The sequence below is a fragment of the Notamacropus eugenii genome, chromosome 5 (genome assembly GCF_028372415.1).
Source record: "Notamacropus eugenii isolate mMacEug1 chromosome 5, mMacEug1.pri_v2, whole genome shotgun sequence".
Classification (NCBI taxonomy): domain Eukaryota; kingdom Metazoa; phylum Chordata; class Mammalia; order Diprotodontia; family Macropodidae; genus Notamacropus; species Notamacropus eugenii.
This window is the reverse complement of record NC_092876.1, coordinates 12,047,874-12,061,961: the sequence shown is the minus strand read 5'-3', so window position 1 is coordinate 12,061,961 and position 14,088 is coordinate 12,047,874. Positions and strand designations below refer to the sequence as shown.

The 14,088-nt window shown below is 50.0% G+C and overlaps 1 protein-coding gene across 1 annotated transcript; it reads left to right on the top strand.

Annotated features, from left to right (window-relative positions):
- Window positions 1–11,600: 11,600 nt before the first annotated feature.
- Window positions 11,601–14,064, top strand: ATF5 (activating transcription factor 5). Its single transcript, XM_072607252.1, has 3 exons — window positions 11,601–11,838; window positions 12,658–12,969; window positions 13,052–14,064. The coding sequence occupies exons 2-3, from the start codon at window positions 12,792–12,794 to the stop codon at window positions 13,663–13,665; spliced, it is 792 nt and encodes a 263-aa protein (XP_072463353.1). The 5' UTR covers window positions 11,601–11,838; window positions 12,658–12,791; the 3' UTR covers window positions 13,666–14,064.
- The last annotated feature ends 24 nt before the right edge of the window (window positions 14,065–14,088 follow it).

The following is a 14,088-nucleotide window of genomic DNA, read 5'->3' as shown; positions in this document are numbered from 1 at the left end:
GTTAGGAAGATCCTACCTCGGCCGTGTCCAAGGTCGTCTTCAAAACCTTTCCAAGCATCCACCCTTAGCCTGCAGCACATGTCAATTGGCTTTATGATAACTTAGACAAGTATTCCTGTAATCAGAGCTTCAAACAATAGTAAATTGCAGTCCCAGTCTTATATAGCAAATCAATATTGGCTGGTATCCCTCAGATAAAATACTTCCTCACTCTTTAAGCCATCTGAAACTGACACAAAAGTATCCAGAACAACTATCTAGGAGCAAGAGGGGTTTGCATAACCCATATTTATTCCCAAATCTTATCTACCTTTCATAGTTTCAAACAGAACTTAATTTATCTTTCCAAATCTCTCAATCCTATTCTTCTCCTTGCTTTTACATTTTAACCATAAGACAAGATAGCTCCTAAGTTATTACTTTTTTACTAACAGAACTGTACTGGAATCTCATTCCAGCTTAAACAAAGCAAAGAGCTTAATGACTAAATTTATAGTTTGATGGAATTATGTCTTTGTTTCACAAGTTGTTATTGTTCCCTAATTATACTCACTCTGGAAGAATGAGATACTTCAGGAATTAAAACTTTTGCATATAATAAATTCAAACGCAAACCTTAACTCTAATTTAGGCCATAGAATGACTACATATTCAGATCAAAACAGCTTAATTTAACAGTATATTATTTTGAAGCTTTAGTAGGCCTTCTAAGAATCATCCATGATTTTTCGAGACATTTCTTCTTAAAGTATTTCCCTTCTTTAAAAACAGTTTAAAATTTACTCTAATGTTCACTAAACTCTTATGAAGAAAACTAGTTGGAAACTTTTAAAATGCTTGATATCTCTTTTTTTTCTTAAGCAAAAATAAACCTTTAAAACTGGAATTCATTAAAGCTGAGTTGTTACAAAAAATGTTCTTAAGTAATATGAATTTCCAAAGTATTATAACAAATTGAATTCTTAATTATTGCAGTATTCTTAGATATAAGAGACGCTGTTGCTTTTAAAATCTTTTTTAAACAATAGGAACATCTTAAGGTGAATCTTGATTAGTTTACATAAACTTGTGCACATGTTTGAATTTCAGATAAAAATAATATTAGATTTCCCAGTAAGATTGCACAAAAGGCTCACATGATTTGCTGGTCCCTTGTTATTTACCACAGAAATTTGCTATAGAAGGAAAAATCAGAGACATGTGACATACCAAATATGACAGGATAAAACATCCTTTACTCTGTTTGAATTCAGATGGGAGTGAAATTCTCCAGTCATGCAGTATCTGCTTCATAGCCAGACTCAGGAACAGTCAGGTGAGAAACATTTCTATTTAAAGGAACACAATAGGGAAACTGAGCCGGGGATCCCATCCTAGATTGAGTCTAGAACTGTCCCCTCGGTGTTTCCTTTCCAGATACAAACTTCACCTGTTAACAGCACAGGATCACATTCTCTCTGAGTAGCTTGTGGCATTTGTCTTAGATACTGATTTAATGCAGACAACTATACCCAAATTCAAACTCAAAACCAAAAATAGTTATGGTCCCAAATGCCTTTTACCTTAAACAGCAAGTCTCACTAATCACAGCTTACAGTCAGATAACAGTTATTTCCACTCTCTTGGAGTTACAATAAACAATAAATATTTACCAGGACACACACACATAAGGGATTCCATTTAACATCTTTCCTTCTCAGATTTAAAACTTTCCTGATGTAAAAACCAATTATTAAAAATTCTCTCTATCTATTACAACTTCTGAGCAAGTAATATTCAATGTTTAGAATTTGCATTAACCAACCAAATTCCTTCACTAGGACTGATGATCTTACCCACGGGAATGGGAGGACTGTTCTGAATGAACAGAAGGAATTTAAATAAAGTTTTCACTTCATTCCCTCCTTTCCATACACAGGAATCACTTAACAGTTTTAGGTTTCAGCATTAAAACAGTAATCCCAAATAACTTAGTTAACAATCCTACAACTTCATAGAAGATAGCCAAATTGTTAAGCTTTAACTTTTTTAACAGACAAGGGTGAAAATACCCGGTTTTCTAAATGACAGTTACAAAACATTATAAGACAAAGTTAGCAGGACTGATAAAGTAATATAACTGGTGTTACACAATTTTCCCAACATCTTTTAGTTTCAACAAAATTCAAATTAAAAATTGCTTTGTCTAACACTATTTCTAGATTACAGTGGTCACTCAATTTTCACAATCTAAGAGAAATTCAGAAATACAATCCTAGAAATACAGTTTTAACACAACAATAACTACAGATGGCATAATCTGCATTTCCAGAAATTATTGATCTTATTACTTTTAGCAATTAAAACCACTTCAAAGGTAACAATTACATTTGAGAGATAATAATGTTGTATGTAACATATACCAGTCATTACATTAAGCATGTTACAATCATTTTATCATTTTGATCCCATAACAACAAGCATAATTATTTTTACAAATCAGAAAACGGGTCAAACAGAGATAAAATACTTTTTTCAACTGAGCAGAGAAGTGAAGCTTACCACGAGCAGAGAAACTGAGGTCCCAGTGGTGACTGTCACAGGCAGTGTAGAGAATGCTCGTCACAGGCCTGATTCATCCATCTCCCCCAAACCCCCACAGCAGCAGAATTTACTGAGCCCCTAAGGCTATGCAGCTGCTGGGACAGGGTGGGCAGAATGTCTAGGACCTCGGTGGCATTTCCAAGCTCTACCTAGAAAGGTGGGCTACCCACAATCTTAGGAGTTATTTCAAATGATCAGTTCCTGAAATATTTCTGATTAATTTCACAACATACAAATCTGCTAAAATGATTTTACCTAAGATGATCTAACTTTCCGTTGTAATTCCAGGTTGGCCAGACCAGAATGACAAGGAAAAGTCTCAAAGTTTTGTTTTTTTATTTCCCTAGTTACAGCCCTTGAAGTGCGGCTGCTTGCACTTAAATCTTACAAGATAACACACTCATTCACAGCACACATGATACAGACACGGACATACACCAACAGACAAACTGACAACAGGACAAATACAAACGTAGCTCACAAAAAACAACCCAGAGAGAGAAGGCAATTAGAAGCTTGCCAGAAATCCCCATCATGAATTGGCTATTATCATTCTGAGGAAAGGATGTTGCAAGAATCCAGGGTCTGATAATAAAGGGGAATCCTGCAGCCTTTGCTCAGAACACCCCTGAGGTCTTTGGAGGGGTGGGGAGCCTTGGTGCTCCAAAGTTTCTGAGTACCTTAAAGGAACAGGCCCCATGGGAATAGGTTCAGGCCTCTAGTTCTTAGGTGGATTGTAACTGTCCTCTTCAGGACCAGAGTCCTTAAAGGAAAGCCAGGATGGGGAATGGGAAGGAGGGAGGCAACGTAGGCTTGAACAGAGGCTGCCTTCCTCAGGTCTAAGGTAGGGGAAGGCGAGGGGAAAAGATTGCATCTAGGTGCCGTCGGTTTCCCCAGATCAGAGGCCTTCAAGGGGAAGGGGAGGGAAGAAAGGGGCAAGGAATAGGGTGGAGGGAGTGAAGGGAAGGACAGACTGGAGCCCTTGAAGAAGAAAGGATTTTTGCCAGGACATGGCTAGGTGCTGAAGCAGCTCCCAGTCCTACAGGGAAGAGGCTACCTGTCTTTTGTTCTCATTCAGCCAATTCAGCAAGCCCAAGATGAAACATTCCCTCTGCTGGCTAGTTGTTTTGTTGGCCTTTCTTAATTTGGTTGTAAGATAAAGTAACTTTGACCGGTCCAAAAGAGCCCTGTGGTGGCCAACATAATTTAGGGCTATCTTTAGTTGATTAACACTAGTGCTAGCAATACCTGTACTAAGTTTCCTGAGATCGCTCGCCAGAGGAGACCTAAGTAATACAGAGCGATTTAACGCGACTTGGTCTCCGGTCCCCAGAGTTTCTTTTAAAGGGAATTTAAAGTGAGAGTTCTTTGGAAGCTGGGAATGGAAGGACTTACCCTGACCCCGTCAAGGCCCAGGACTCTAGGAAAAATAGTTCCTACTGGCGCCGGAGTCCTGGCGTTGGAGAGATGAGGCAATGTCTGTCCTGTTCCTCTGTTCCAATCCACGTTTGGGAGCCATAATTGTTGACCTGAAAACTCTGGTTAAAGAAAAGACAACAGGCTAAATGCATACATTTTATGATTTAATTAATTAATTAGTCAATTCCCTATTAAAGAAAACGGTAACACAATGCATTATGGAGCCAGAAATTTTCTGGCTACCGATACAAAGAATTGGGCAGCCTTAAATATGTTTTAGGACAAAGAAGTGTTCTGTGTCCTTCAGATTTATGGTCTCCATAAGTGATTAACTAGACCATTAGAAAGGAATTTCTTAATTGCATAGGTTGTAAATACAATAAGATAACAGAGTTTGACAAAGTTTCACATAGAAAGTACGACCCAAGATGTCTGTGTTTTCTTTACCATTAACATGCCATAACATAGTATATGTCTACAAATATTAAGACATGGAAAACGTCCTGTTATTCAAGATAGTGTCTTAGGTTAAAGGTCTCTTAAGGAATGTTAAGTCAGCCTTGGCTGGCTTTTGCTGACATAGGAAGAGGCATTCTCTGAGTTTGCTTCAGAGAGAACAAAGAGATTATTCCAAAATTTTATATTAAACATTTTCAGGCCTAATCAAAGGAGTTTCTCTCCCTCAATCTGGCGATGTTACTTCTCTCCCTATGGACTATGGATGTACCCATTGGCACCTTAGGACAGAGGTTGATTCCCGATTAGGTTGAAGATGGCTTGGCTGTATAGGGCTCAGGCCAAAGGAGCTACACATTTGCCAGGGCCTGGAAAAGTGAGCCTACTGACCTCCTAAGTCCCCTTTGGATGTCTTCTTCCTTTCTCTCTCATCCCCTTATGCTGTCAGTAAAAGGCTGTGGTATTGGCAGCTCTAAATTCTCATAATGTGTTTGTGTTCTCATATTATACCCTGGGAGGTCTGCTTCTCCTGGTCAGCCTATCTCGGGCTCAGCTGGACTCTGGCCCTAGGACACTCAGCAGGAGAGAACCCTGGGAAGCAGGAGGTCAAACCCCAGAAAAGGGGCTTTGAACCCTGGAGAAAGTGGAGAGGGAAAGAAGGACAGGGAGACACTTTGATACGTGTTAGATGGATTCTAATAAGGTCCCAAGAAAGCTCATCAACAAAGGCTTGGCTGCCCACTCAGAGAAAACACCGTGGCAGATCAGACCAGAAGCAGGAGAGCAGAGGCCGACATGCATTGGTGCAGAGTCACTCCTCACTGGGAGTCTCCCATTTCAATGAAATCTGAGGTCAACTGAAGGAAAAAAAAGAAGTTGGGTCCAACCATTACTGAGTCCATTCTCAGAAAGAAATGTCAGGCTGTGTGTGCTTGTTTATCTGTCTCAAAGCTGAAGGAACATTTGTAGAAATGAGCCCAAGGGCAGACAGACAAAGGGACCTTCTATCTTCAGAGCATTCCCTCTCAGCCCTTCCTTCCTGGCCCAGGATGCCTATGTCAGCCAAAGTTATAAGCTCCATATATATTAACTAGGATATGAGAAAGGAATTTCTTAATGGGATAGATTGTAAATATACTAAGATGGAGAATGTCAATTGAAATTAAAGACCCAGGATGTCTGTGTTTCTTCTGTCACTAACATGACATTGATGGAATTCTACTAAAGCTGCCCCCAGCCCCAATATTCTAATTTCCTTCCAGATCCCACTGTCCCCTGCCCCCATTCAATATCCTAACTTCCTAATACAGGCCTCGCTGTGTGTCCATGAACTCATATTTCTCCCAGAAACAGCAGGCGTGTCCATGTGATGGGATCCCAGTCACTGCCTCTAGCTAGCCACTGCCCATAGACCCATTTCTCATATTTCCCATAGAAACAGCAGGTGAGTCCATGTACTCCTTCTAGTATCAGACAGGACTACAATGCTCAGCCAATCAGAAAGCAACACCACCAGGATGCCCAGGCAGGATGTGGACCCCCAAATAATGGAAGAGATTTTCCCTAAGTAGGCAGCTGTGCAGTAATAGCAAAAGCTGGCTGTTAGGTAAGCTTTTGACATAGAGATGTATTGTAATATCATTACCATACATACATGCTCTCCAAAAGGGTTTTTTCATACGCCTTGTGGACAATTGCAAGCGCAGTTCCACTGTGACTAGGATGCCTCCCCATTACCTAATTCCATATCAACCCCTCCTGTCTTTTTAATATTCATAATTTCTGTTGTGAAATTGTATCTTTGCCTGATAAAAATCCATCTTGCTTTCTCTGAAGTTGCTGGTTCCTCTTGGAACTTAGTCCACTCCATGTGAAGCGTCATTCTCCATAAATGCCTATTCTTGGATTAGAGGTGGTCGATTCTGAATTCTTTGAGATGGTTCCACCATAATATGTCAGGAAACCACAACACCATAACACAATGTAATATGACATGTCTATAGAAAACCAAGGTAAGAAAAGTCCCATTATTCAAGAAAGTGTCTGGGTCAAGGGGCCTTGTCCTTGGCAGAAGAATGCTCCTGGTCGACTTGATCGGGCCTTGTTACTAATACAGGAAGGACCATTTTTGGATTCACTCAGAGAGCAAAGCAAAGCAGGTCTGCCATGTCAGAACATTATGATAGGTCAAGCTCCGACAAGCCAAAATGCCTCTCTTGATTGGTCAATCCAGGTTCCAGGTTCCCCTCAAGTCTTGGGGGTTCACAATTGTTTGGGGAGGGGTTCATAGGATCCAACAGAGAAGACTTAGAAGGAGAGGCTCAGGCAGGGGAACCCCGTGTTACAAGAGCTACAGCATAGGCTGGACTATGTCACTCCACTTCTCAAGAGTCCTTAGGGGTTCCCTGGTACTTCTCAGATAAAATACAATTCAGGCCAGCATTTAAACCCCTTCACAACCTGGCCAGCCTCCCTTTTTGACTCATTTTGTTACTCCCTTTAACTCAATGCTCCACCCAAACTGGATGATGATTGTGGCCACCCATTTCCACTCTGCTTTTGCTTGGGCTGTGTCCCATGCCTGGAATGCCCTCCCTCCTGAGAGACTCCCTGCCTCTCTTCAGGGTTCAGTTCAGGTGCTACCTTCTACAAAAAGCCTTTCCAGATTTCTCCAGTGGTTCCTGCTCTTTCCCTCTGGTCTTCTGACCAGCTCCTCCAGAGCCATCATCTCAATCCCCCATAGGTGGGCTACCTCAGGACAGGGAGACTGGCAGTAAGGATGCTTTCTGCAGATTTAGGGCAGTGCAGTGACATTTAGAGCCCTGCAGCTTTGGCCATAGTCAGTGAAAGATCACACTGTATTGTCTTGGGAATTTCCTTTCCCCCAAATAGACAATTACATTTGCCACCCTGCTGGAAACAATTAGGTTGCTGTTGTATTGGCCGGGTGAAAGTAAGGGAGACTTCCAGAGGTCAGGGGCTGCTCCCGGGTTCGTTTTGTACCCCAGCACTCAGCACGGGGTCTGGTTGGAGTGGGGTAAACAGCACTTGGTGGTTGAACTGCACTGTTACAGGAGCCAGTCTGAAGAAAAGGGAGAAATCAGAGGAAAAAGCCAGGGCTGGGCAGCCCCACTGGGGATGCCTGGACACCCTGCTACTACTCAGGCTCTGAAGTCAGTGCCCCTAAACAGGCTGCCTTTGGGGGACAAGCCCTACCTGGGTCTGAGAAATGCAGGTGGGGTAGGGTGGGGTGGGGCGGGGCAGTTGAGGTGCTTCTGCTTCTAATCCACAGTGGCTTCGAGGAGGCAGCTCCCGGGGTCCTGTGGGAGGGACTGGGAGGAGATGAAGCTGGGGGAGATGGTTGCTATGGAGATGTGCCACTGGGAGGCTGGTTACCCTGTATACTGAGGGAGCTTGCACCTGGCTGGGGAGGGCTAGGAAGAGGAGGGCTCCCAGGTCAGGACTGGCAGGGGCTGGTGGGTAGGAGGCCCCTGTAAGGCGGAGGTGGGGTGCAGGCTGTCCCCTAAACCTAGAAGCCTCTTGTTCCTCCTCTTGGCCTCTGGGCTTCGAGGTTCAGCTCACTTTCCATGGGAAACCTTTACTGGTACAGTGCCCATCATCCCCTCCTCCCGCTAGCATCTTCCCCCTGGGGTTACCTGCTGTTTATTCACACCATCTCCATCCTATGTGGACTTAGTTGTTTGCCTGTTGTCGACCCCATTAGACTGGGAGTTGCTTGGGGGCAGGGGTTAGGCTGGTGTTCACTGGAACGGTGTTATTGAGTCATTAAGTTGTGTCGGACTCTTTGTGACCCTATTTGGGGTTTTCTTGGCAAAGATAATGGAATGGTTTGTCATTTCCTTTTACAGCTCATTTTACAGATGAGGAAACTGAGACAAGACTTTTTCAGGGTCACATAGCTAGTAAGTGTCTAAAGCCAGATTTGAACTCTGGTCTTCCTGACTCAAAGCCTGGCAGTCTATCCAGTGCACCAACTAGCCACCCTAATTATTACTGACTTATAAACACATGCCAATATCTCTAGAGAAGCCCAGAGTCTCCAAGCTGGAGGGATTTTACCTGATACGGGAACCAGTCTGGGACTGAGGCTAGTTGCCTGGGTTGCCTTGAACGTTCCAGGGGACAGTAACCCATAATGATGTTTGGGACATACAAACTTGGCTAGAAGATGGACCATGCCACTCCCTTTCTCAAGAGTTCCTTTCTCCATGCCCTTTGTGACCCAGATGTCCAGAGACCTGAACCCCTAACCTCCCTAGTGGGCAGACCCACTTAGAGTGAGCTGGTTTTTGACCTGCTTCCCAGCCTTATCTCCCCCTGCAGCCATCTCCTGATGACCCCATGTCTGACAGCAGATCTAGGGTCAGGGGGCCACTGGGGGAGCTGTAAGGAGGCCTAGAGGAGGGAAATAGAGAGTGGGCAGAGGGTGAATGTTCTAGGGGTGCAGAGGCCCCAGGCAGGTCCAGCTGGTGCCCACAGCCCAGTCCAGCTTCCTTTCTGACTACACTTCTCCATGCAAGGAGAGTTCATTGCCTGACAAAATTCCACACTTCCTAGGGGCACATGATGGACTCCTGCCCACGTTGCAATAGCAGCCCCTCTACCCCACAGCCCCTAGTGCAGCTACAAATGTGATCACAACCTGGCTCTCTGCTTCTCAAGCACTTGCTATGTGTGACACATTCTGTTGAACCCGGAGGATGCAAATATGAACAAAAAGGTAGTCCCTGTCCTCAGGGAACTCACTTTCCAACCTAACTGGGAAGCCAGTCACAAAGGAAGGGGGGAGTCACCTACTCAGAAAGTGAGATAGGGGCCCCTCCCCCAAAATGGAGGCTGTGGGAAGACCTTGCCAAGGGAAGAAGGGGCCCCCAGGAGGCATGGAAGCTATTAGAATACCCTCCAGGAGGGTAGGGCCATCTAGTAAGGGCTTAACATTTTTTTCCTTCCTCCCTCCCTCCCTTCCTTCCTTCACTGGAAAGTGTCCACAGGCAGATGACTGGGAAGGTGAAAGGCCTTATGAGGACTTCTGGCCCAAATGGGAACATTTAGCTGGGGAGGAGAAAGAAGGCTTAAGGCTGGAGGGGGTGGGGGCTGGAGGAACTGTCTTCAAGTTCTTGAGGGCCTATAAGGTGGAAGGTGGGCCAGCCTTGTTTCCTTGGCTCAGAGAACTGGGGGAAGACGCTACTTTGGGTCAGGGCTGCCCAAGGAGGTGATGGATTTCCAAGACGGAAGGTCTTCAGTGGAGGCTAGTTGGCCTACACTCACACTGCAGAAGAGATGCTTGGTCAGGTGTGGTTGGGACTAGGCCCTGCTTTGGGAGGATCCTCAGGGAAACGGAGGCTGAGCAGGGGCCCTGAGTCAATCCCAGACAGGTGTGGGGCAGAGCACTGGCTGGAGATGGAGTCAGCAGACCTGGGTTCAGATCCTAGCTGTCACTTGTGGCTCACAGTCTGTCAAGGTTCCTTTGGAAGGAGCAGACATGCAGGAATCACATTTGTTTGTGCCTTTGCCTCAGTCAGCAAAAAGTGCCAGTCTGAAAGTGGCACACACCCTGTACGTGTGTAAAATGCCTAAGGACTCTTCCTTCTTTGAAATCGTCTGGGGTCTGGTCAGAGGGAAATAAGTGACAGGCACCTTAGGGTCAGAGGGCAGCACATGGACTGGGAGAGCTGACCCCAGTCCACAGACAGAGAATGCAACAGGACAGAGAGGTTTCAGGGAGTTGGCTGGGAAGCTGGCAGGCTGAGGGACAGAGAAAGTCCCCCATCCCTCAAGTTTGAGCCAAGGGGGTCACAGGAGGAGGATGGGGTTAAAGGTGGCCACGGGGCTAGAGTGTGCTCGGCTGTCCCAGCCCACGCACTCCCTTTCCCCTACTGACCTTCACCCTGACCTCCATCTCATCTCCAGCACTCCCCTCCTCCTCCCCATGTCTGCAGCTTGTCCAAGCCAGGGGTCCTGAAGCCCTGGGACTTTATGACACATATCTAGATAGATGGTCAGAACTCCGAGGTAATAGGATTTAGGGTTAACTCGCTGGGTCTTCTGAGTGGGGTGGGGAAGGGGTTTGGAGCGGTAGGACGTCGAGAGGGTGGGGACTGAGGTGGTCTGTCCGGTCCTAGAACTGACCGGGGCTTATGGGGGAAACCAGGAGCCTGAGGGCCCCTCCCCCGCTTTGTGCTCAGGTATTCTCCCTAGGGGGCCCCTCTGCCTGCCGCAGGATCCGGGCAATCAGGAGTTGTTGCCAGGTGAACTGGTGCCCCTAGAGAATCCCCCCACTCCCTGCCCACATCGGAGCCAGGGCTGATGCAACCTGGCTGCAATGCTGTCACCTCACTCCCTGTGCCTGGCCCCTCCGCCCCAACAAAGAGTCCCCCTCAACCCCACCCAGGTGTGTCTCTTCCCCCCCCCCCCATTCTGCGGGCAGGGCAGGGGAAGGGAGGCGGAGGGTGTTGGGTTTCTGGCTGCCGGCAGGTGGCGGGTGCTCGAGTCCGTGCGGGACGCGGTGTGGATGGGGCTCCAGGGTGGGCTGTGACGGACTGGCACCTGCCGGGCATGACTGGGGCCCACCGGGAGGGCCTGACAAGCGCGGACAGGGAGGCAGGCAGGAGGTCGAGGACTTGGGTTTGGGTCCCAGCTCGAGGCTCACTGCCCGAGTGACCTTGGGCAAGTCGCAGCCCTCCGGGACTTCTCCTCCCCAGATCTAGAAAGACCTCGGGGGAGGGATGACTAGCCAACCGGGCTCGGACCGGCGGCGGCCTCGGGGGGCAGGGGGGCGCCTCCGAGGTCTCCTGCAGGCTCCTCATTTCTTCATGCCGCGTGACTCCCCGCCAGCCCCCGGCACTGGCATGGGCGTTGCGGGAAGGCCACAGGGGGGCGGCAGGGCGCCCCGGGCGGAGGCCCACGTTGCGGGGCAGCAGCGAGGGGCCGGCCTGGATATTTAGGCCCAGCCCCTCACTGTACGGACGAGGCGGAGGAGACTTGGCAGCCCTCGCTGGAGGCCAGGGCCGGTGGGGGCGGGGCCTGGTGGCATGGGGGCGGGGCCTGGTGGCATGAGGGCGGGGCCTGGTGACATGGGGCGGGGCGCGGAGGGATCTGTCAGGCTGCGCTCCGCCCTATATCTGCTCCCGCCCAGGGGGCCGCTTCATTTCCCTTCTCTCCACCTGCCACGGTAATTTGCGCGCAGACCGTCCGTCCGCCCGCCCCGGACCATGGCCCTGTAGCTCCGTCCCGTTGCCCCCGCTGCTCCTCGGCGCCCGCCGCGCTCGGCCTCTCGGCTCCCTCTTCTTCTGCCGCCGCCGCCGCCGCCTCCTCCGCCGGCGCTTTCGCCGCCTCCGCGCCCTCCGTTGCAGCCATGGAGTGAGTACCCGGCGCCTGCGCACTGAGTTCCTGGCGTCTCTTAGACTCCCGGGAGCGGGATGGAGTAGAACTACTGGAGTGCGCTCAGCACAGGCGCATGCGCAGTGCTCGTTTGCTGTGCCTTACCCCATTTAGCGCACCTGTTAAGGAGGGGGAGGGGTTTGGTAGAAGCCTGTGGATTTTTTTAAGGGAGGGCGGGGCCCAAAGGAACGGAGGGCGGAACTTGATAGCACTTTTCTGGTGGAGTCGAGGCTTTGTGAAAGTCTTTGGAAGGGGTGGAGCTCAAAGCCCCTGATGTGGGGGAGGGGGCAGGGCTTTCCGAGCCCTTTCATGTAGGGGCGGAGCTTCGTAGATTTGGACGGGGCGGGTTGAAGGAGAGGCGGGTGTGGGTGGAGCCCTTTGTGGAGGCGGGACCTTAGGTGGGGAACAGAGGGCTCCAAGGCATTCAGGGCTGGGTTTAAAGGAAGCCTTTGAGGAGGAGGGCGAAGGAAGACGCCAGACTAGGAGGGTTTTGGGCCAGAGAGGACACGCTCTTGGCAAAGACCAGGCAGGGACCAAGCTGCCAAAGAAAGGGTGGTCGCTGGAGAATGATGGATGGGGCCAGAAAAGGAATTCTCCTGGGAGGGGGCGGGACTTAGAGTGAAGGGCCTGCCTCGGGGCGGGTCTCTTCAACCAATGGGCTGGAAGAAGGGCGGGTGCTGGTCTTTAGCCCCACCTTCCTAACACCTCTGGGCGGAGCTCGCTCTCACCTCAGCCAATGGGCTGGGGGGGTGCTGGTGTCTAACCCCGCCCCCACGCACTCCCCTTCCCTCCCCGCAGGTCCTCCGCCTCTGCCACCCTCCTGCTGAGCAGCTGTCACTCTCCCCTGAGCCTCCTTCTCCAGCTGGGCCTTGCCTCGGCCTCCACGTGCTCTCCTGGCCCTCGAAGCCCCGGCCTGTGCAGTCCTGGCTGCCATGTCTCTCCTGGCGGCCTTAGGGCTGGAGCTGGACAGGGCCCTGCTCCCAGCTAGCGGGCTGGGCTGGCGGGTGGACTACGGGAAGCTCCCCCTGGCCCCTGCCCCCCTGGGTCCCTATGAGGCCCTGGGGGGAGCCCTGGAGGGGGGGCTTCCTGGGGGCAGTGAGTCCTTGGCAGGTAAGGCAAGAGGGAGGAGGGCAGGGGGTGATGAAGGGGAGTGAGGAGCTTTCCTCCCTGACTGCTACCCCTGCCTGCCTAGGTGACGGCTTCTCAGACTGGATGACAGAGCGGGTGGACTTTACTGCCCTGCTTCCCCTGGAGCCCCCCGGTGCCCTCCCGCTTCCATCTCCATCTCCTTCCCCTCCAGACCTAGAGGCCATGGCCTCCCTGCTGAAGAAGGAGCTGGAGCAGATGGAGGACTTCTTCTTGGATGCCCCCCTCCCACCCCCCTCCCCAGTGCCTGTGCCCCTTCCTCTGCCCTCTTTTGACCTCCCCCAGGCTCCTCTAGATACCCTTGATCTGCTGACTTTCTACTGCAGTGGGGAACCCGGGCGGGGTGAGGGGGAAGGTGGGGAGGTCTTCCAAGCCCCCTTGCCCACCCCGTCGGCCTCCCGGCCAGCCCCTTATCCCATGCCACCCTCTCGGGGAGATCGCAAACAGAAAAAACGTGACCAGAACAAGTCAGCTGCACTCAGGTACCGCCAGAGGAAACGAGCTGAGGGGGAGGCCCTGGAAGGTGAGTGCCAGGGCCTGGAAGCCCGAAATCGGGAGCTGCGGGAGCGGGCAGAGTCCGTGGAGCGTGAGATCCAGTACGTGAAGGACCTGCTCATCGAGGTGTACAAGGCCCGAAGCCAGAGGCTGAGGAGCACTTAGCACATGGGGGCCATCCTGGCTGCTCTCTCAGCCCTGGCCCCACTTTCTCCCTCATGGAGGGGGCTGGGCAGTGCAAAGGCTGAGCCTTGCAAGTGAATGGACCCCCTACCTTCCTGCCCCGCCCAGGGAGGCTCCCTCTGCCTTTCTGTAAATAGGCCTTAGTCAAGGGTTGGGCATTGCCCTCGGGAAAGAAATGAAAGCGGAGCTTCCCCCCCAAGTCTGGGGCTCTGAAACAGCTCTCAGGCCTCGTTGAAGATTAGGCCAAAGGGACCAGCTGGGGAGTGGTTGGGCAAGGGCTGGTGGTGGGTATTGGCTGGGAAAAGAAGTGGTAGGGGAAAGGGGAGGAGCCACACCTGGGTCTAGGGCTTTATAACCAATAAAGGAACAGACTGTCCTGGATTCTGTCTGCCTGTCTGTCTCTCT